This window comes from Setaria viridis, chromosome 7 (genome assembly GCF_005286985.2).
Source record: "Setaria viridis chromosome 7, Setaria_viridis_v4.0, whole genome shotgun sequence".
Lineage (NCBI taxonomy): Eukaryota > Viridiplantae > Streptophyta > Magnoliopsida > Poales > Poaceae > Setaria > Setaria viridis.
The window spans coordinates 32,872,495-32,893,196 of record NC_048269.2 but is presented as its reverse complement, the minus strand read 5'-3'; the positions used below and the strand labels follow the sequence as shown (position 1 = coordinate 32,893,196).

Below are 20,702 nucleotides of genomic sequence, written 5' to 3'. Positions count from 1 at the left end.
AGACAGCACAAAAACCAATTTGGTCAAAAAAAATTCCTATGTACCAAACAGGTTTTTGTATAAAAAAGAGTTAGAAAAACCTTACGAGTGTAGAAATGGTTGCCTTCACGTTCCACGGTTCCACCACCTTTTGCTGTTATTACTTGGTCATTGGACTTTGATTGCCTTTCAGGTACGATTGGAATTACAAACAGATCAGATAGGGTTCCATATATCTTGAGGTAACATTTCGTCAGCATCCTTCACAATCATCTAAGTGCATGCCCTTTTCAACAGTTAGATTGCTTAGATATGGTCTGTGTTGATGAGGTATTTTCTTGTTGTCGTTGTTAGTTGACATTGATATTTTTCCGTGAAGGGCTGTATTTTCCCCCCAATTAATATTAGCTACTTGCAATGTTGAGATGTTGTAAGCCATTGATCTTTTATGTGACTGTACAATAACATGCTCACCAGTAAGAAAATAGCCATGCTAGACACAAAGAATTTTGTAACACCAAATGCCGAGGATTTTTCTTTTACAAAACCTCTCTATAGAAGGAGATAAAGAATGTACGGTCAGCCACTATAGATACCTGCAATGGCACCAACTGTGACTGTAGGCGCTCAATGCAGTATGCCATCGTTTAAAATTTACCTGGCCTTTTCATATCTCTTCGTTGCTTTAACCACCAATTCAACTATATATCACTTTAAAAAATACATAAAAAAACAATAGGATAGTTTGTGAGATTTTTGCTGATGAAGTTTTAAAAGGAAATAGATCAAGTACTCATTTGAGTAAGACTGGGTACAAGAATGTGATAGCAAGGTTTAAAGAGAGGACTGGGATTGAGTACACTAGAAAGCAATTCAAGAATAAATGGGATAAGTCGAAGCAAGATTATGGTATTTGGAAGCAGTTGAAAAATAAGGAGACTGGGATTGGATGGGATGAAACTGGGAAGAATATTGTAATGTCAGAGGCATGGTGGAAGAAAACAGCAAAAGTAAGTAGACAAGTTGCAGTTGTTTCAAATTTTTCATTTTACAATATGTAAAAATATTAATATCTAACTATTGCATTTCAGGATATAAAGGGCTCTACCAGATTCAAGCTGAAAGGACTACAAAATGAAGAACAACTAAGCATTATGTTTGAAGACCTCAGAAATACTGGTGATGAACATTGGTCCGCTTCTAGTGGTATAGCACCTTCTTCAGCAAACTTGTCTCGTGAAAGCTCTCCAATTCCTATTGATGATGAAGATGAAGCAGACAAAGTGGATTCGGACAGTGAGCCGGAGGAGGTGACACCTAGGAGTGTGCACGGTTCAAAGAGAGGTCGAGGGGCTAGTAACATCAAGGGAAAGAAACCCAAGACAAGTACAGGGCATTGGTTTCAGGAACAAATGGGCAAGATTGTGGAGATGAATGAGAGGACAACTGCATCTTGTGAATCTATTGCAAGGAGGGAGGATACATCTGGTTGTTCCATCCAGGATGTCATGGCTTTGGTCAAGAATTGTGGGGCTCTTCCCTCGACGAATGAACATTTTGTTGCATCTCTAGTTTTTACCAAGAGGGCTGAACGAGAGATGTTTATGACTTTGGATACACCTGAGGAGAGGTTTGATTGGCTGAAGAGGAAGTATGAATGGATGACTAGAAATGATGTGCCTAAGTAGTTTGTATCCTTTGGATTGGATTCTATTTCTATTTCTATGCTACTCAGAAATATGTATGCTTATGTATGCTACTTTGAATCTATATTCTATATATGCCTAAGTAGTTTGAGTGTTGTTACTTTGAATCTTATGTATGCTACTTTGAATCTATATTCTACTTTGCAATTCATGAGTGTTATTTATATCATGAACAGATTTGAATCTTCTGATGATGAGATATCTGATCATGATGAATGGGTTAAAAACACTCTAGGATTGTTGCGGTCTGCTCAAAATTGTCAATTTGCCACTGCTCTTATTTGTTGCAAGTACTTCATGACTTACCATGACAAGAATGATGTTAGAATTCCGGCTCAAAGTGGATTCGGTTGGACAATGGAGAAGCTGAACACTCCAGGTGAAAGTCATAAGCAATTCCGAATGAATGCATCTCTATTTTACAAGTTGCATGATCTGTTAGTGGGTAACTATGGACTAAAATCATCTCTTCATATGAGTTCTATGGAATCATTGGCTATTTTCCTACTTGTGTGTGGGCATGGTACTTCTACCCGTGGTGTACATGGTATATTCAAGCACTCTGCAGAAACAATTAGTAGAAAATTTGAGGAGGTATTAATATGTATGGTGGCTATGAGTGTAGACTACATAAAGCCAATTGACCCTAATTTCTCTACTACACATCCTAGGATTAGTAATGATCGTAGGATGATGCCACACTTTAAAGATTGCATTGGAGCTTTGGATGGCACTCACATTTCAGCGACACCACGTCCTGAGGACCAGATTAGGTACATTGGTCGGAGTGGCAAAGCGACACAAAATGTTCTTGGTATTGTTGATTTCGACATGAGGTTCACTTATGCGTCTATTGGTCAGCCCGGGTCTATGCATGATACTAATGTTCTCTTCCATGCACTTCGACATGATCACTCTACCTTTCCACACCCCCCTCTAGGTATGTCGGATCACGTACCTTATCTTTTCTCATGTCTATACATGAATGCACGTGGCTCACAACCTTCATTTTTTTACATGTGTATTTAGGAAAGTATTATATGGTTGATGCCGGGTACCCAAATAGACCTGGATACTTGGCACCATACAAGGGTGAAAGGTATCATGTGCCAGATTGGAGGAGAGGTCCTGCTCCAAATGGTGAGCAAGAACATTTTAACCATTTGCATTCAAGTATTCGCAATGTGGTAGAGCGCTCTTTTGGTGTGTGGAAAATGAAGTGGAGAATCCTTCTCAAGATGCCGAGTTACCCAATGGAGAAGCAAATGATGATAGTTGCCGCAACCATGTGTCTCCATAACTTCATTCGTGAAAACCACACACAAGATAAGGATTTCCGCAAATGCGATCGGAATCCCGATTATATGCCCACTATACCTTCAAGATATAGGAAGCACTATGTCTCTCAAGATGCTGGAGATACATCCAACATGGAAACAGATGATCGGACCATGGATAAATTCCGAGATGATCTTGCTAGAGCAATCTTCCTTTCTAGATCATCTTGAGTATGTCAGTTAGCTTATATGGTTGCATGCTATGTAAGGATCGTAGCTATTATTTATGAACCGTGATGAATTCAAATATTAAAAAAAATCAGCTGAATTTTTTTGAGAGAAATACAGGAGTAGCAATTAAAATACAGGAGTAGCAATTCACGGTCAAATATGCAAATATCAGCTGAATTCAAATATTTCTAACCTGGATGCGACATCAGCTTAGCATTCGCTAGTAATCTATTTATGAACCGTGAGTATCTATTTTCATCTATTAAAAAAATCCATATAGTTAAGGGCATCTATGACATTTGATTTATCAAAGCCATTCCTAAAAATACATGAGAAGCCGTTTTGCCAAACACTTTTCAGAATGGCTTCAGCTTCACCAGAAAAGCTGTTTCACCAGAGCAGCCACAGCCGCAGCCATTTCAGCCACAGCCACAGCCCTACCAAACAGGCCCTTATAGAAAATAGGTTAGTACATGCCACTTTTTTCCAAATAACGTTCCAACTATAGGACAGTATGAACCGTTCCCTTGGGCGACCCCACCAGCCAGTGGAAAAGGCTCCGGCCCCATCCCGTTGCGTCAAACGCGACTGACGGAGATCCTCAATTTCAAATCAAAGTTATAAAATTCGAATTTCAAACTCTCCCATTTTTTCTTCAATTTAATCCTCCTTCTAAAGCAAGCCTCCGCTTGGGTCCCACCACGACCACGGGTATCTGGTCCCATCAGTCAGCCAGTGCCGCACCGCACGCGACCCGAGGCGCCTCGCCGCGCCATGTCCATCGAACCACTGCGTCCCTCCCCGGCGGCGTCTATTCCGTATTCCACCAACGCTCGCTCGTCACTCCCCTACCAAAATCCGTCGATCTAAGGGCGGCGATTCAAGAGAGAGCTGGACCCGAGCCTCTCCGGCGGGTGGATGGTTGCGGCACGGAGCGGGGGGATGGAGTTCGCGGCGATGAAGCGGAGGGAACTGTTGGAGCTCTGCCGGCAGCACGGCCTCGCCACCCGCGGCTCCAAAGCCGACCTTGCTGCTAGCCTCGCGGGTGCAATCTCGGTACGGCCTCCAAAACCCTCGCTCTTGCCTCTTGGTCCTGCCCATTGCAGAAAACTTCAGATTGCCTGTCTATTTGGGGAAAAACTATATTGTCAGAAAGAGGCCCTTCCGAAAAAAAAAATCCTGTCAAAAAGAATATTTTAGAAAGAGTAAAATGCAACGTGTGTATCAAAACTTGTGGAGAGGAGTGGATGCAATCTCATCGCATAACTTGAAATTGAAAAGTGAGCGAACCTGGTATGATCTTGTTTTATGGGTACTATATTCGGTCATTAGCATGTCATCATGGCAATGACTGGACTGCCACCATGGCAGTGGTAGGTTTGCAGGCTGCCAAAAAAAAACTTCCCTGTGCGTTGGGAGGGAGCAGCTGAACTTTTGTTTCTTCTCATTTGCATCAGTTCCTTCATTTGCATCACTTAATGGAAGAACCACTCTATGGCACGCATGGTTTAACGAGGAGAAGACTTGTCACAGAACAGATCACGCTCGCTGGTTTTGTTTGCTCCAATGATTTTGGAAGAGGAATTACCTAATTAGAAGGCAGCAAGAAGAATGATAGGTTCTGCTGATAGGTTCTGCACTTCTATCCTGTTGCTGCACACTTGTACCTCTGTAATATCATTAGTCAGACATGATTTCTTAAATTCTGTGTTTAGAGTGACTCAATCGGTAGCTTTTCAGTTCACATATGTACTGAAAAACATGCTAATAATCCTTCGATGCAGGGACTGCTGAAGTCAGATTGCTCCCATGCAACAAGAAAAATGAACAAATAAAAATTATCAGACTGCTAAGTCAGATTGCTCCTTTGCATGCCACATTGGAGGTTTAGTGCTTAGTGGTGTCCACATGGGTATGGGTTTGATTGCTTTGTTTGACAGAATTATGACCTGACTGCACCTCTAAGTTCTAGGACGAGATTGCACTAACGGCATAAGTTTGGTACCCCTCGTGCGTTTTACTCTTTCAGAAAAGAAATAGCAGAGAACCCAAGCCATTTCCACTTCTTTTTACATGAAGTAAGGAGCAATGGTGTGCGTATTATAGTCTCTGTTTATATGCACAATCCTACTAGAAAACAACTAAAATATATTGCAGGTAGTAGCTTAGTAACCTGAAGTGTACATTTTCCTTTTGTTTCCCATTTCATCGACGTGTGGTCTGCGATTCTGGATACCTTATGAAGAACCATCAGAGAATCACCAAAAACCATGGCAACATGAACAATAGTCCATGCATGATGCGATCAAGTTGCCAAGTTTGCTTATCCATTCACATATGACATGTCACCCTTATGACAAACTACAACGTTTCTAACAAATAGTGGAGTGCTTTCTATTCTGATCTCTGTTGATTTTGGGTTTGATTGCTTCTTTTTTTCAGGGGGCTGCTGCTGCAGAGAATGCGGTTGAGGTGGTGGTGGCGAAGGGGTGTCTGAAGCGGCTAGGAGGTAGTGCTAGCTGTGGCACTTCCGGTGCTGCCAAGAAGGTGCGATTTGCATTGGATGAAGAGTCGGAAGAGAGGGCAAGAAGACGGAGGTCCCTTGTGGTCTTGCAGCCGGTTGTTACCAAGACAAGGGGGAGGCGCAAAGCCAAGAAGGCACTTGCTGCTGCAGCAGTGAGTGGAAGGGGTCAGCAGCAGAAGTGCAATGATGTTGGTTGTGATTCTGCTGATAAAGATGTCACAGGAAAGGTGGGTACAGATGCCCCAGTGACGCGGTCCACAATGAAAGCGATGTGTTTATGTGCTCATAGTGGGGCTGAAAGTTGGAATAATCCTGCTGTGGCTGAGAAAGAAGGGATGGTAGAAGCAGCTACTGATAGGAAGCAGAGGTGGAAGACCCGGGAGAATGCCGTGGTTATTGCTGCCAATTCTCATGAAAGAATTTCTTGTAGGATCACACTGAGTTCAAGCTCATCATCGGCAGCAGCCCTGGTGTATCCTTTTGTTGAAAAGAAGAGAGGGAGGAGCAAGGCAAGAGATGGTAAGGATGAACTAAGTGCTGTGGAGCAGGCTGCTGAAGTTCAAGATTTGACTACTGCAGCAGTACCGGTTATTATCAAGAGTAGAAGTAGCAGGAATGGAGAGTATTACCCTCTATCTGCTCAAAAGTCTCCTAAGATGCTGGTATCTTGCCGGACCACATCAAGCTCACTAGCAGCTGCTGTGACATTGCCCACTGACAGTGGATGCAAGTGGAGGAAGACAAGGGGTAGGCCCAAGTCCAAGGAGGGTGCAACAGTAGTGAGCGGAAGGGGTAGTCGGCAGAAGTGTGATGTTGGTGACGATTCTGTTGATCACGGTACTTTTGGAGAGGTGGGTGCAGATGCTCCACTGACACAGTCCAGGAAAAAAGCTGTGAATTTGTGTGCTGAAAATGGAGTTGAAGGTCAAAATAATCCTGTTGAAGCTGAAGAAGAAGGGCAGGTGGTAGGAGCAGCTTTTGATAGTAGGAAGCAGAAGCGGAAGCGGAAGGCCCAGGGGAATGCTGAGGGTACTGCTGCCAATGCTCTGGCTGGAGTTTCTCATGGAAGCACGAGGAAATCAAACTTGTCTGCTGTTGTTGACAATAGGAGAGGGATGAAGAGGTAGGAGATCATAATGATGAACTTGGTGTTGAGGAGCAGCCTACTCAAGTTCAAGTTGAGGAGCAGCCTGTTGAAGATTGTGTTCCTGCTGTGCAGAAATCTGGCAGGACCAGAAGAACAGACTCAGTAGTAGCTGCTGCGATGTTGGCCATTGTCACTGAAAACAAGGTGAGGAAGGCAGAAGATGTACACCCAGATGGAGAGCTACCTGCAGATTTGGAGGTTCCTCGAATTGGTGCTCCCATTACCAGGTCATCAAGGAATAGAAATGTTCAAGTTTACAACAGTGTGGTGGAAGAAACACATGTCGGCGAGAAGATTGAAGACAAGAGGAAGCCCGATAGACCATCTACTCACAGTTGCAGGCGTCAACAGCTTGCATCATCTGTAAAGGAAGAAGAACAAGTTGCTGCTTCATGTGAGCTCCCTCGACTAAAGCAATCAATGAGAAACCATCCTGAGGCTGATGAATTGATAAGTAATGCAAATTTAGAAACCAACAAGTTTTGTAGATTACCAGTGGCCAATGACTTGAAGATAGTTCACCCATTGACACTTAAGGCTGCTAATACTAGTGTGGAAGATGTTGTGACGAAGGCAGGAAAAGAGATGGGTTTCACAAAAAGCAGCAGGGAGGATAAGATAAAAAATACTGGTGGAGTTTCAGTCTCTGTTGACGATGGTACTAAGGCTTCAGCGGCAAAAACGGAGTTAGGAGTGCTTGTTAAAACAACCACAGGTATGCATGAAAGTGTTAGCGGTGAGGAGTTTCAAAGTGCCAAGGGTGGAGATGTGGGTAAGCAGCCAGCAGTAAGGGGCCTGTTAGGCGATCAACACGTAGATGTGTGGTGGCGGGTTGAATCTGAGGCAGCCCTCTCTTGGATTGTGTCCATATGCTCCACCACCTGGAGCTCATGGAGCCAGGTGGCTTTTTGTTAGCATGCCCAGGGTCTTGTGGGAGCAAGATTATAAGGTCAATCTAATCTTGAACACCATCGATGCGCCGGCTTCCTCGTCAATTCTTTTGGTGCCTGCTCTCGGAAAGAGTATCTGAGAGTGAGGTTGAAATAGTATATTGCAATTTCTCCTTAGCCGCTGGAGAAAGAAAATTATTTTGCTTAGTGGTGGAATTATAACATAGTGCTATCATGTAATCAAGTGTATTTTATGTGCTCACAAATTATATTGACCATGTAGTTACCTATTTGATTTGAGCCTCACTTGTACGAACTCCATTAAATCGTCATATGTATCTCAACCTGCATTGCATCCATGACTGGCGTGGGCACTTGGCTGCGCAATGCTAGATTCTGCATGTCTCTGACTCAAATGCTCTGATTTCTTGTCAGCCTTTGTCTCATTCTATGCTCAATTCCATTAACTGATGGTGCATTCTTGTGAACTAGAGCTTCTACCTGAATTTGTGCCTTCCAAGCTATTGGTTGGTATTTTTTTTTAGTTTTCACCAAGCTCGGCCAACCAAGATATCAGACTGCCCAGGTATTGTGATATTGTCAATCAATCTTTCATTAGAAGCTCAGTTAAGTTCTGTTTGCTAGAGCATGTTTGGAACTGCTCCACTTCAGAAAAAAAAAAAAAACAGCTCCACTCCACCAATTCGACCTTTCCGTAGCTCCACTCTACCAACTCCAGAAAGACATGAAGCTGCTGCACCTGTTTGGCTAACAACGTGACTCCAACTCTAGAAATTGTAGGAATCGGTGAGAATAGTCTTTCTTGCCCATCGTTGTTATATGTATATTGTTTAGTTTTTAGGAGGACATACTGAACTTATCCCTGAAATTTATTTGGAGAATAGGAACCTATTTGGAGATTTTAGCTCTGAAGTTTAGAGGAGGGGATCCAAATAGGCCCTTAATCTACCACACTTTGTCCTGAATTATAGATCATTTTAGCTTTTTTAATACTTAACTTTTGTTACACACATAGATATACAATATGTCTAGATACATAATAAAAGTTACGTATCTAGAAAGCCAAACCAACGAATAATTTAGAATGGAGGAAGTATAAAATAATTATTCTCTCCAACAAAAGGTTACAATATTTAGCTAATTGTTGATAGAAACTTTTAAAACTTAGAAAAACATTTCTTTTATGTGTGTTTCCCAATCACATCCCAACAAAATCTAAAAATTTTGGAGTGTGAGCGAACGAATTACAACCGTACTCTTACTGTACATTATTGCTTCGGGAGACCCTGAGAGCATCTCCAAGAGTATCCTATTTTTTACTCCTAAAAACAAGTAGTTTTGCAACTTCTAAAATGATATTGGAATAAAAAGAGAAGGTCGTCTCAAGAGTTTCTAATAATCCACTTCTAAAATATAAAAGACAATTTTACATCGGGAATCCTATAATATTTCTAAATTATCGTAACCACTTTTATATATTCTTTGTCTCTCGTACATTTACATCAGGAACTGTTTTCTACTCCTTATTCTTTCTCACATCCTTCCACCTTTAGATTGACCTATCGATACGCACGGAAAGCAGTATCTGCATGACGGAGGAGCCGCGCAAAGTTATGCGGAACGGGGGTGGATTTTTCAAGTGCGTAAATTTTAGGAGGAAGTATTAGGAGTTGTTGGAGAGGGATTTTTTTCTTATCTTTCTTAAAATCAAGGATTAGGAAAGGATTTAGGAAACTCTTGGATCTCATAATCCTTGGTTTTTAGCAAGATGAGAAAACCCCCTCTCCAATAACTCATAGTCTATCCTCCTAATCTCTAGAACTTAGGAAAAGTCAACATGTTCCGTGTAAAGTTACGCGCTTCCGGTGGAAGGTCAAGCGCGTGTTTGTCGGCCAATCTAGAGGTGGAAGGTCGTGGAAAGAATAAAGAGTAGGAAAGGGTTCCTGATACAAATGTACAAGAGAGAAAAAATATATAAAAGTGGTTAGGATAATTTAGAAATGTATATGATCTTTATGTAAAATTATCTTCTATATTTTAGGAGTGGATTATTACAAACTCTTGGAGATGGCCTTCTTTATGCCTTCCGATACTTTTTTAAGAGTTGTAAAACTTTATGTTTTTAGGAAGAAAATATTGAGTACTTTTGGAGATGCTCTTACGCCCTATTTGGATGCTAAGAATTTGAAGGACTAGATTTTTTTTCCATTTCTATATCACGGAGTAATAAAAATAGGAGAAATTGGATTCTCATTTTCTATATGGATTCACAATTACAGGATGGTTGCCGACTACAGCGCAACGGTCGGTAAGGGACAGAAGAGGAAAGATGGAAGACCTCATAGCTCAAGGAGAGCAACATGGGCTGTTTGGAAGGTCGAAACGTCTCAAATTCTATCTAGAAATACTAGAATCACTTCCAAACGGTAAAAAGAGCAAAACGGTTTCTGTCCATAAACAATTGAAATTACCTACACATGGGAAATGGCCAGGGAGTGGTTTTGCATGATTCTGTTTCTTACTTCTCCTGTATACTAGCAATTGTATATTTTTTAGGCAATTCATTTTTAGTGCAAGAAGCTTAAAGGGATTGTATTTAAGTTGGTCTTTGCCCACAAAAAGTTCTTAATTTTTTTTGAAAAAACAGTTTTTCGTTAATCAAATTCCAACCTACTAGCCAAACGATTCTATGAAATGATTTTGGTTCACCGTTATACACGTTTCCTGCCAGAATCTAGATCCAAAATGTTTTTTATGAAAATCTATATCCCTACCAAGACTTGACAAGGGTCGATAGCCTTGGAGTGGGCTCCACTTCCAGAAAAATGACATAATACAAAGATGAATATAGGCTGAGAAAGACTAGCTCACACCTAGATTCAGGATGGAATCTCCTATTTCAGTTCTAGAGGGTGGCAAGCCAAACATGATTGTGGAATCAATTCCAGTTCTATGGTTTCTGCTCCAAATGAATGATGCAAACGGGACCTAAGAGAAATCTTACTACAGCAGGACAAAACAAATGATATCACTTGCAAATGATCGAGATATGAAAATTACTCAAGAGACTCACTACTGGATGCAATTCGATAGTGCATGCAAAGGCTTAATCTTATTCATCAATTTGGAAAAGCGTGTCAATTCTTGGCGTAATCTTTGATCCACCAGAATATTCTACACAACGAATTTGGAATTAGACAGCGACCACAAGTAGTAAAAAGGTGCTCCACTAGACCACTACACAATGAGCTTCCTGGCGGCTTCGGTGACCCCTCCCAGGCCGATTGCGGTGAAGAAATTAATGGCAAAGCGCGTGTTCTTGGCGCAGTCTATGGGGAAGAGGGCGTCTCGCACCGCGGTGTCCTTGCCGTTCATCTTGTGAGGGTTTTACCTGTATGCCATTATGAAAGTTGGGTCTAACCTCCATGTCCCTAAAAAGTTCGTCGACACCTGTATGCCCAAGTGCATCTTGGTTTGTCCCTCCATGCCATTCCGTCCCTATTTTCTGCTAACGGTCGTTAACTGCGCTGAGAATGGACTCAAATACCCTTAGGCAAAGGAGGTCTGTTGAACTTAGTTGTTTGCCTCGGTGCCACTCAGAGGTCTGTTGTTTTGGCGCCAAAGGAGGCAGTGGTGTTGGCGCCAAAAGGCAGTGGTGTTGGCGCCAAACCCTCTGTGCTCCTCTATATATACATCTTGAGCCATATCTGTTGGATCTCATCCTCTCCTCTGCTCTCTCCTTCATTCTCACTCTCATCCACTCCTGGCGCACCCCATGTCTGAAGCTTCCAACAGCTATGGGGGGAGGGTCAAGCGGGTCCTTTGCCCGAACTGTCATGTGCTTGCCAACCGATTCATCTCCACGACAACAAAGAACCCAAACCGTGCATTTCACAAGTGCCCCTATTTTGCAGTTTGTGTTCTCTGCTCATTCTTGGTTGCCCTTTTTTGTATGTTTTCCAAGTGCTAATGCTTCAGTTTCTTTGGCTTGCAGTTTGGTGGTTGCCAATACTACCAGTGGGAGGATGAAATGATGGACAGTGGCATGCAGTCACCTACAGCGCCAGATCCCCTACAGGCAGTTCCCCTGCAGGCAGTGGCACCACCTGATCCACTGTCCATGTACCAGCATGGTTCCAATGGTGCTGGAGTGGTAGGCAATGCAGTAGTGGAAAATAGGGGAGACAATAGGGTTATGCAACAGCTTAGGTGGCTAGAAAAGATGGTATATGTATGCATTTTCCTTGCTCTGTATGCTATTATGAAGAAGTAGGGTTATGCAGCAGCTTGTGTTTGTATGAATTGACAAGATGTATGGATGGATGCATGAATGAATGAATGAATCAGCTAAGGTTTTATCACATTTCATCATGTCTTCAACATTAATGACACAAAAGATAGTACATGACATCCAGGTTTAATCACATTACAGCCAAGGTTCAAATAGTACATGACATTTCATCACTGAGTAATAGTATCAGTTCCATCCACCAAAACATCCAGTTTTCATCACATCCAAAGTGCTGGACATGGCATCACAGAGCAAACTAAACAAAGAAGGGCTGGATGGGGTACCTTTCACTGCAGGTGCAGTTTCTTCTTGCTCCTTGTATTAGAAGAAGGGCTGGATGGGGTAGCTTGGCTGGCTGCTGCAACTTGAAGCCTCTTTGGTGTCAGCTTCTTCTTAACTGTTGTCTTCTTCCTTGGTGTAGCAGCCTTGATAAGGAGAGTGTCCACTGGGTCTGTCTGTACTGTGCCAACTGAGGTCTCATGATAAGGAGCCTTGATAAGGAGAGTGTCCACTGGGTCTGTCTGCACTGTGCCAACTGAGGTCTCATGATAAGGAGCCAGGAAAATAGTCTGCAATGGTATTGGGTCATTGGAACCAGTTCCAGACCTTGTGACAAATATGACAGGTTAGATGATAACAAATGGTGCATGAAAGTAACAAAGAATTGCTCATAAGCTCACCTGGTTGATGTACTTGTAGTTGTAGCTGAAGAAGAGGAAGGTGCCTTCCTACTTCTTTTCTTGGCACCAGAAGAAGAAGGTGGCTTCCTACTCCTTTTCTTGGCTGCTGCTATGTCTACAGCCTCAATTATTGGGAATTGCATCACTTATGGAGTAGCAACCACAATGCTTGTCTCTGTGTTACATCTTGCTACTTTTTTCAATCTTTTCTTTGGGAGACCCCTGCATAGGACAACTCAATATAAGTTGCAAAACAATGTGAATGTATACTAATTTCAGTTAAGTTATTGTACCTTTGAGCCTCCATTGCAGCTATGTCTTCAGGATTGCCATTCTTGCAAGTATACTAATGGTGCCCTTTTTCATGGCATATTGGGCACTCATGAGACCTTGAGCTTCCCTTCTGGCTGCTGCTGCCACCTTCAAGTGATGATTTCATCCTATTCTTTCTTCTTCCTCCAGCTGTTGCCCTAAGTAATGAAGTGTGCATGAAGAAGCCATGGGTGCTGTTAGGCCACATACTCTTGTCAGGAATGCAAGGGATGGAACCTTCATATGCAATTTTGAATTTGTCGACAGAATAGTAATCATGCACATAGTCTTCTAGTTTAGCACCAGGGATTGAAGTGATGTAGGCAATAGCATGTTTGCAAGGGATTCCTGACCCTTGCCAAACCCTACAAGTGCAGGTTCTCTCAGGTAAATTGACCACAAATCTATATACACCGCCACCCTTAGCACAAATCTCTACCACACCATCAGGGGAATCAGTGATGACTTCAATGTCAAGATTGTAACTGTCTTCCCTCAGTTTCCTCTCAATGTGAGGCAGAATCTTCCCTGTGAATTTCATGGCAACTCTCTTCCTATGATTCCATTTAATCAAGAGCTTCTGTCTTATAGTGTCCAATAAATCATCAATATTCTTCCCCTTTTCAGGCTTTATCCAATTGTTGAATGATTCAGCTAGATTGTTGGTGACATAGTCCACCTTTGATCCTGTCCTGTACTGGCTCCTTGTCCAAAGCTTCTTGTGGTTTTCATGTAGATACACCATTGCCTCAGGTTTGGCTTGAGCCATAGCTGTATAATGCTTGTTGAACAAATATGGGCTCCATGAATATGAGGTAGCCCATAAGTGGTCATCAAAAACCTTGCCACTGAATCTTTTCTTGAAATTTTGTACTACGTGGTACATGCACTCCCTATGTTCAGCTTCAGGGAAAACTTCAGTGACCCCATTCATCACTGCCTGGCCACAGTCTGTACAGAAGACCAGTCCATCTGGGGATCCAATTACTTCTTTTAACCTCTCCATGAACCACACCCAATTCTCATTAGTCTCTGAATCAATTACACCAACAGCTACTGGGTACATCCAGTTATGTCCATCTACTGCACAAGCGGGTGAAGCAACGAGGCGAGGCCGACCTGCGACGGCGGCTCGGCTGATTGATGGAGATCTGGGGAAGCAGGGCAACATTGCTCACCACCCTGATGGCAACAAAAAAAATGGATCCATAACGTGGAGTACCGTGGCGAGCGTGGCGAGGCCCCCGCGCGCGGTGTTTCTTCGAGGCGACGAGAACGAGTGTCGTTGTCAAGATTAGCGGATCAAGACTTAGACTAGTAAATTTCTTTTATGCGTGTAAGGCTTGAGATGGTGGCGTGGGAGACACGGGGTTTAGACTGATTCGGGCAAAGGAACGCCCTACGTTCAGTATCGGGAGCTGCTCGTGTTATCCACGCGGGGTTCTGTAGTAGGGGTTACAGAAGTGCGAGAGAGGGAACCGATCCCAGGTCTCTTGGGTGTGCACTGATGCTCTAGGAGGGTGTCTGCATGTGTTCTGTTGGCTTGGAAGCGTTGTGGTGCTTTTAGTTATCTGTCGAGCCTCTCGTCTCAGGCCCCCGATCCTCCTTTTATAGCGTAAGGAGACCACCGGGGTTACAGGCAAGAGCGAGTGTGGGGAGCAGTAAAGAGATAAACGTAGCTGGGTAAAAATACAACACGAAGGGAGGAACCGAGTTCCCAGGTTCCTGGCGTCCTCGCCGGCCTTCGACTTCTGCCGGCGCGTATGCCGGAGGAGGGTGGCCGCCGTCGCGCCCTGTCGATGGCCTCCTCGGTGGCTGTAGCTGCCGGGTCATGATGAGGGTGTTTCGTCGTGACTCTGGTGTCCGTCGGGGGAGGCGGCGGATTCCGCCGTCCTGCTGACGGCTTGCGGAGGGCGGGCGTCACATCCCTGCCGCCGGGGGCGCGGGACGCGAGAACGGGCGAGGCTCCCCTCTGCTTCGGGCGGCGCAGGCCATGAGTGCCTTGTGGCAAATGGGAGGAGGCCGCAGCTACTGTAGCTTGTACAGTGCGGCCGCGCATGGGTACTTGCAGCAGGTTGCGTGAGGGGCGCGGACATCCTTCTTCCTGACAGACCTGCGGCGTATTTATGGCGAGATCGACAGGGGGACCCACAAGATCTGCGCCCGAGGCGGATACTTGTCTGGTGGGCCCAGGTCAGCCCGACCCCCTACGCTTGGGGTCGGGGGAGGCGGAGACCTGCGGCGGGGGGTCGGACGCTCCCGACCCCAGACCTGCGGTCGGGCAAGGCGGATCTTGGTCTTCCGGAGGTCGGGGATGCCTGACCCCGGGATGCCCGACCGGGGTCGGGCGAGGCGGAGCGTGATTCTTGCCCCCCGTGCTGGGCGACGGCAGTCTTGTTACCTTAAGTGGGCCTGAGCCTTTACGTTTTGTTGTTTCCATGGGCTCGGGGAGATCGTTAATATTTCCCCCCAACAACGAGGTGAAGTCCAACGATGGATGTGGCGAGGCCCTCGCACGTTGTGTTTTCGTTGTGGCGACTGCGAGGCAGCCTGCGAGAGGTCCGAATTCGGTGGTATTACTCTGTCAGGTGGAGTGTGGTGTTTGCAGCGACACTTCGGCGGAGGGTCCCGCATGGCGGTAGCTTTCTCGATGTGGTGCAGTTTGTTTCTACCAGGTTCCCTGTCGACGCAGGGTCATGCCTGGAGGTTTCGGCAACTATATGAGGGTGAATGTTGGTGTGTTTGAGTTCGGCGCGTGTTGATGTCCCAATCCAACCGACCGATGTGTTGTTTAGTTGAGTGGAGTGCTATTGCGTGGTGCGGTACGTGTTGATGATACAATCCAACATGTCGGTGTTTATTGTCGTTTCTTCATTTTGTTGTATTCACCCAATCTAGATTTTATTCTTTTTAATATAATCGGTAGCTCTCCTAGTTCGTTAAAAAAAAGAAAGCAGCTATTTTAATTTGCATAAAGAAAATTCGCCACAACGGTATAATACTCACTCTAAAAACCCGTACCAATCACGAGGCGCGTAAGAGAATTTGGCATTGGCACACGCGGGAGCCTCCGGAGACGGAGCGTGCGGGCGGCGCGGCACACTCACTGGAGTCGGTTGGCGGCGGCGACGCTCCGCCCTGCGGGTGGATGGATGCGTGCGTCGTGCGGGGCGACGCAGCAGGTCCTTTTGCAGGAGTTTCGTCCGCTTAAGCCCAGTCGACAGGTCTTCTTGCAGGAGCAGGTCTTGTTTTTGCGTGGCAGGCAGCCTGCGGTCAGGCAGCTAGCTTACTACTCCGATCCAATAGTATAATCAGGTGATAGTTCATAGTTGACGTGGTTAACGTGATTCCATATACGCAGCAGCTTTGAAGATTGTGTTGTAAGAAAATTGCATCAAAAAATAAGTGAGACCAACTCTTCACTACGCGTTAGTTCCATACTTACTGTACTTTTCAATTAGTGAAAAATTGATTATGTTAGAGTTGAAAAAATGATTGTGTTAACTCTAAACTAGACCATTGGAGACTCCCTGATAAACTCATACGTAGCTGTATGTGTGAGCCTCTTGCTCCGGCACCGCCCAATCAGCAGCATTCGGGCAACTCATCCGTCAAATGTGTGTACGAACTTTGTGCTTAAAAGAGTTTCTAGCAGACTAAGATCCCTGCCAAAGATCTAACAATAAAACGGGATTAGTACCACTTACGCATAATTCGCCCAAGAACAGCTGATGAACAGTAAGTTGTCCTCAACACTCGTTGCATTGCATGTCCTTGCTTATTCTTATTCACCAAATTACAACGCCGTCCAGCCATATCCCCCAACAAAAACTGTGCATAAATAAGCATCGACCACAACCCACCACGACGGAGAAAGAATGGCATCGGCACCACAAGGGCAAAGTCCTCCCTTGGCTGCGCATGTTTTTTGTTCTCGGACCCAAACAGAAGATCGAAAACTAGACAGAATAATAAGAATATCCCGCTAAAAGAGCTCCAGCTTCTTGTCTCATGAATATAAAACAAGGCCCAGCCATGGCAGGCATGGTATCGAGACCTGGATGGCGCCTAGTCTGCACGCGACTGGCCAGCGCGGGATGAAAGGATGATGCCGACGATGAGACCGTAGAGCGCGAGCGCCTCGGCAAAGATGAGGATGAGGATCATGCCCACGAACAGCTTCGGTTGCTGAGCGTTTGCCCTGTGGAAGACATCAAGGATTAGGAATTGGTGTCAGTATACTTCATTTTCAATGCAACACATATAATAGCATGTCTGAAAGACTGAAATGACTTCAAAACGTCCAGCCACACACAAGTAGAAAGTGAAAAAAATATCTTCTAAAAGAAATGTTTTAATCCGGAAATAACTATCAACATTACTGGCTCTCCATGTATTCGGTACTGAAATGAAAACAAAGATAAGCATTTAAAGCTTTAGGCCTTCAAATACGGTTACAAGAAATACGGTTACTCCCAAGTTCAGAGATTTCTTCCATACAGCACCATGACAAGCAACTATAGCCTTCTATTGGGTTCATGATTTGGCATAGAGTTAACTCACAAATAATAGTGGCAGGTTTATAAATGAAACAGTGTACAGATTCAATATCCTACTGACTAGGAAATTGCAAGGCTCAAGAAACAGAGCATAATGCTGAAATAATAACATAGATCAACAAATGATATCCCCCCTCCCTGCTCTGCAATGATATGTGTTATAAGCTAAACAAGATAAATAACTGTGTTCTGACTACAAAGCTACATTCTCAAAAGAATAAAACAATCCACAAATAGCAACTGCTGGGAAGAAATGGCATCATGTAAGTTTTCAATGCATCAGGATAACTTCCTAAGATAAACAGCATGATATTCTGACATTATTAAGCCCCCCATATACCAGTTACAAATAAACATCTTGAGGCAAACTGTTATCTTTTTACCATATAATCAGCGTAACTTCCTAATTTAGTTGCTACTACAGTCATGACATTAGCAGAGAACCACTATGAATAGCATAATAAGAAATCATAAGTTCACCATAAATTATTAGAAGTTTTGCTATTTATCTGTGGACAGATTTTAGAAGAAAATCTGTCGAATTTTTTGATGTTGTAAATGTCGTCATTTGATGTTGCAAACATTATTCTTTGATATTTCAAAATATTTCATGATTTTAGGGGAGGAAATGTGGCAGATTCTCCTGATGTTAGCGGTGCTATTTACTATGTTTCAATGAATTGTTCTCGCATGTTGCATAGTACTTCATGTTTCAGTCATATGCAACATGGGAGAATAATATCTGCAACATCAAAGAACAACATATGCAACATCATAAAATTCAACAGATTTTACCCCTAAAAATCTGTCAACAGATAAATAGATATACTAGAAAAGCTAGTTTCTATTAATGTTGTGTTTCATTTGCTATTTGAAAGATGCCATCAACCTTTACAAACAAAAATGTATTGAGGTTATAGACATTATCTAACAGGACAAGTGATTCAATTAAGGAATATGAAAATAGTTCCTAATGAGTCCCAACAACAAGCATATACTTTTAAGATTTAAATGTAACATTCACCTAAGCTTTAAATGCAGTATCATAATAGAGGAGAAATCTATCTACAAACAGGTATTGACAACAACAATATGCAATTTTAGAAGTGACTGCCATAACTAATTCATTAACCAACAATTAGCTGCCAAACCATCAAGCATGTGCATCACATAGCACCATAAGATAGAGCAAAGGGTCTTTACCTGACACCAGCATCACCGACAATGCCAATGGCCATGCCAGCGGCAAGCCCAGCAAGACCACAGGCAAGGCCAGATGACAGGTGAGCATATCCATCAAAGAGGTAGTACGGCTTGGCCTTGGGGTTGATCCCAGTACTGATGATGACAGCAATGATGAGCCCGTAGATACCGAGCACACCAGCCATGACCACGGGCACGATGGACTTCATGACGAGCTCCGGGCGCATGACACCCATGGACGCCACTCCGACGCCACTCTTGGCCGTCCCGTACGCCGCCCCCATGCCTGCAAGAGGCACACAGAGATAGATCTCGTCATTGACCATCAGAAATTTCGCCCTCACAGAGTCCCAGACACACACACACATGGATCCACCGAAAATTCTATCTGTTTCTCTTCTCCTGTTTCTCAAAGCAGATTGAAAACTCAATTTGCAGGCGTGCATTCAGTATCGTAGAGCGAATCTAGCAATTGAGCAATGGAGGCGCCGAACCGCGGCAGATCAGAGCAAAACGAAAGCATCAGGGCGTCCCGGATCGAACGAACAGTACACCGGCAAGCAGAAACCCCAATATCCCGAATGGATCGGAGAACGAGTCGCGCAAGCTCCAACCTCTCCCCTACCCAAATTCGAGAAACCAGAACAGAAAGTAGAATAGAGGGGAGGACCAGGGGGTGGGGTAGTACGTACATGAGAAGACGAGCGCCGCGGCGGCGCCGAGGAAGCCGAAGAAGGGGGCGGTCTCATCGCCGCTGAACGCAACCATCTTCCTTCCTTCTGCCGCTGCCGCTGATGCTGCGAAGATAAACGGAACCCTGGGAAGCTCTCGTGCCGCAGTCGGAGTCGCCGGCACGAGCGCTCGAGATTTCGCTCCTCCGCTTGGGATTTGGCCTCGCCGATCTGATCTGAGGAGCGCGTGGGAGGGGGGGCGGGGGAAGAAGACGAGAGGGCCACGGCGCTGATGGGGTGTTTTCTGAGCTGGACGGTTTTGCCCCTGCGACCGGGGAAGGGCAGGACCGTCCGTCTCTCTCGGGGCAGGTGCCTACCTGGTGCCGATGAAAGTTGAATGGGGCGTGATTTGGTTCAATTTTAGCTTGGCTTGTGACTTTAGCCAACCATACGAAATCCCTTCATTCATAGTGATTTATATGGTGAAAAGTTAGGGCATCATACTATCCTCAGATGAGTTGTGCCATAAATAACTTTTTTTAACTTGTTCTTTAACCCATATGAGTGCTCATTTTTAATATAATTAGCACAATCAATTTTAAAAAGTTGATAAGGCACTGCTAAGAAACACGTAACATAAATTAACGGTACTTGTCACCTCTTACTTGGTAGAATTTATGCGATCTTGTTCACTGAGTTATAAGGTTTCATTGTTTTCTTTTTAAAACAACATTTCCAAATTTAATTATAGAACTACCATGGGACATTCACAAATGCACAAGTATATATGTTCTCAATATGGATTAAGTTTAATGTTTGTTAGATATATATAGCACTAACGTGCAGAGTTACAAATGAGGTTATGTGATGAAGGTCTAAACTTTCTATCCTAAATTAAATAAGTCAGTCGTTAACAAGTTAACGTTATAAAACAAATCAAAAATAGTCCAATCCCAAGTCGAAACATATTTTTTTTCAAAATTTTAAATGTAAATATAGCAGGCAATCTAAGCCTAACTTAAAAAAAGCCAAGCAATGTCCAATAAGTAGCAACAATGTCCAATAAGTAGCAACAAGTCATGGCTCGAAAGAAATCAAACTTTTCTTATGATCCGGTCTAAGTCCAGCTTAGGCTGACCTTAACATAATATTAAGTCCAACAAGAACTCTTGAAAAAAATCTATTTAATATATAATCTCGTACAATATTAC

General features: G+C 43.8%; 3 protein-coding genes across 3 annotated transcripts; 2 read left to right on the top strand and 1 right to left on the bottom strand.

Annotated features, from left to right (window-relative positions):
• The first annotated feature begins 609 nt into the window (after nt 1-609).
• On the top strand, nt 610-1,667 carry LOC117864903 (uncharacterized). Its single transcript, XM_034748970.2, has 3 exons — nt 610-614; nt 719-989; nt 1,071-1,667. Exons 1-3 carry the CDS (start codon nt 610-612, stop codon nt 1,665-1,667), a joined length of 873 nt encoding a protein of 290 aa, XP_034604861.1.
• A 2,145-nt stretch (nt 1,668-3,812) lies between these two features.
• On the top strand, nt 3,813-8,113 carry LOC117865969 (uncharacterized). The gene is made up of 2 exons (XM_034750252.2): nt 3,813-4,249; nt 5,636-8,113. The coding sequence occupies exons 1-2, from the start codon at nt 4,112-4,114 to the stop codon at nt 6,842-6,844; spliced, it is 1,347 nt and encodes a 448-aa protein (XP_034606143.1). The 5' UTR covers nt 3,813-4,111; the 3' UTR covers nt 6,845-8,113.
• An 8,688-nt stretch (nt 8,114-16,801) lies between these two features.
• LOC117864394 (V-type proton ATPase 16 kDa proteolipid subunit) lies at nt 16,802-19,752 on the bottom strand. Its single transcript, XM_034748483.2, has 3 exons — nt 19,513-19,752; nt 18,821-19,106; nt 16,802-17,259 (listed from the first exon to the last, which is right to left on the bottom strand). Exons 1-3 carry the CDS (start codon nt 19,586-19,588, stop codon nt 17,127-17,129), a joined length of 495 nt encoding a protein of 164 aa, XP_034604374.1. The 5' UTR covers nt 19,589-19,752; the 3' UTR covers nt 16,802-17,126.
• Between the last annotated feature and the right edge of the window lie 950 nt (nt 19,753-20,702).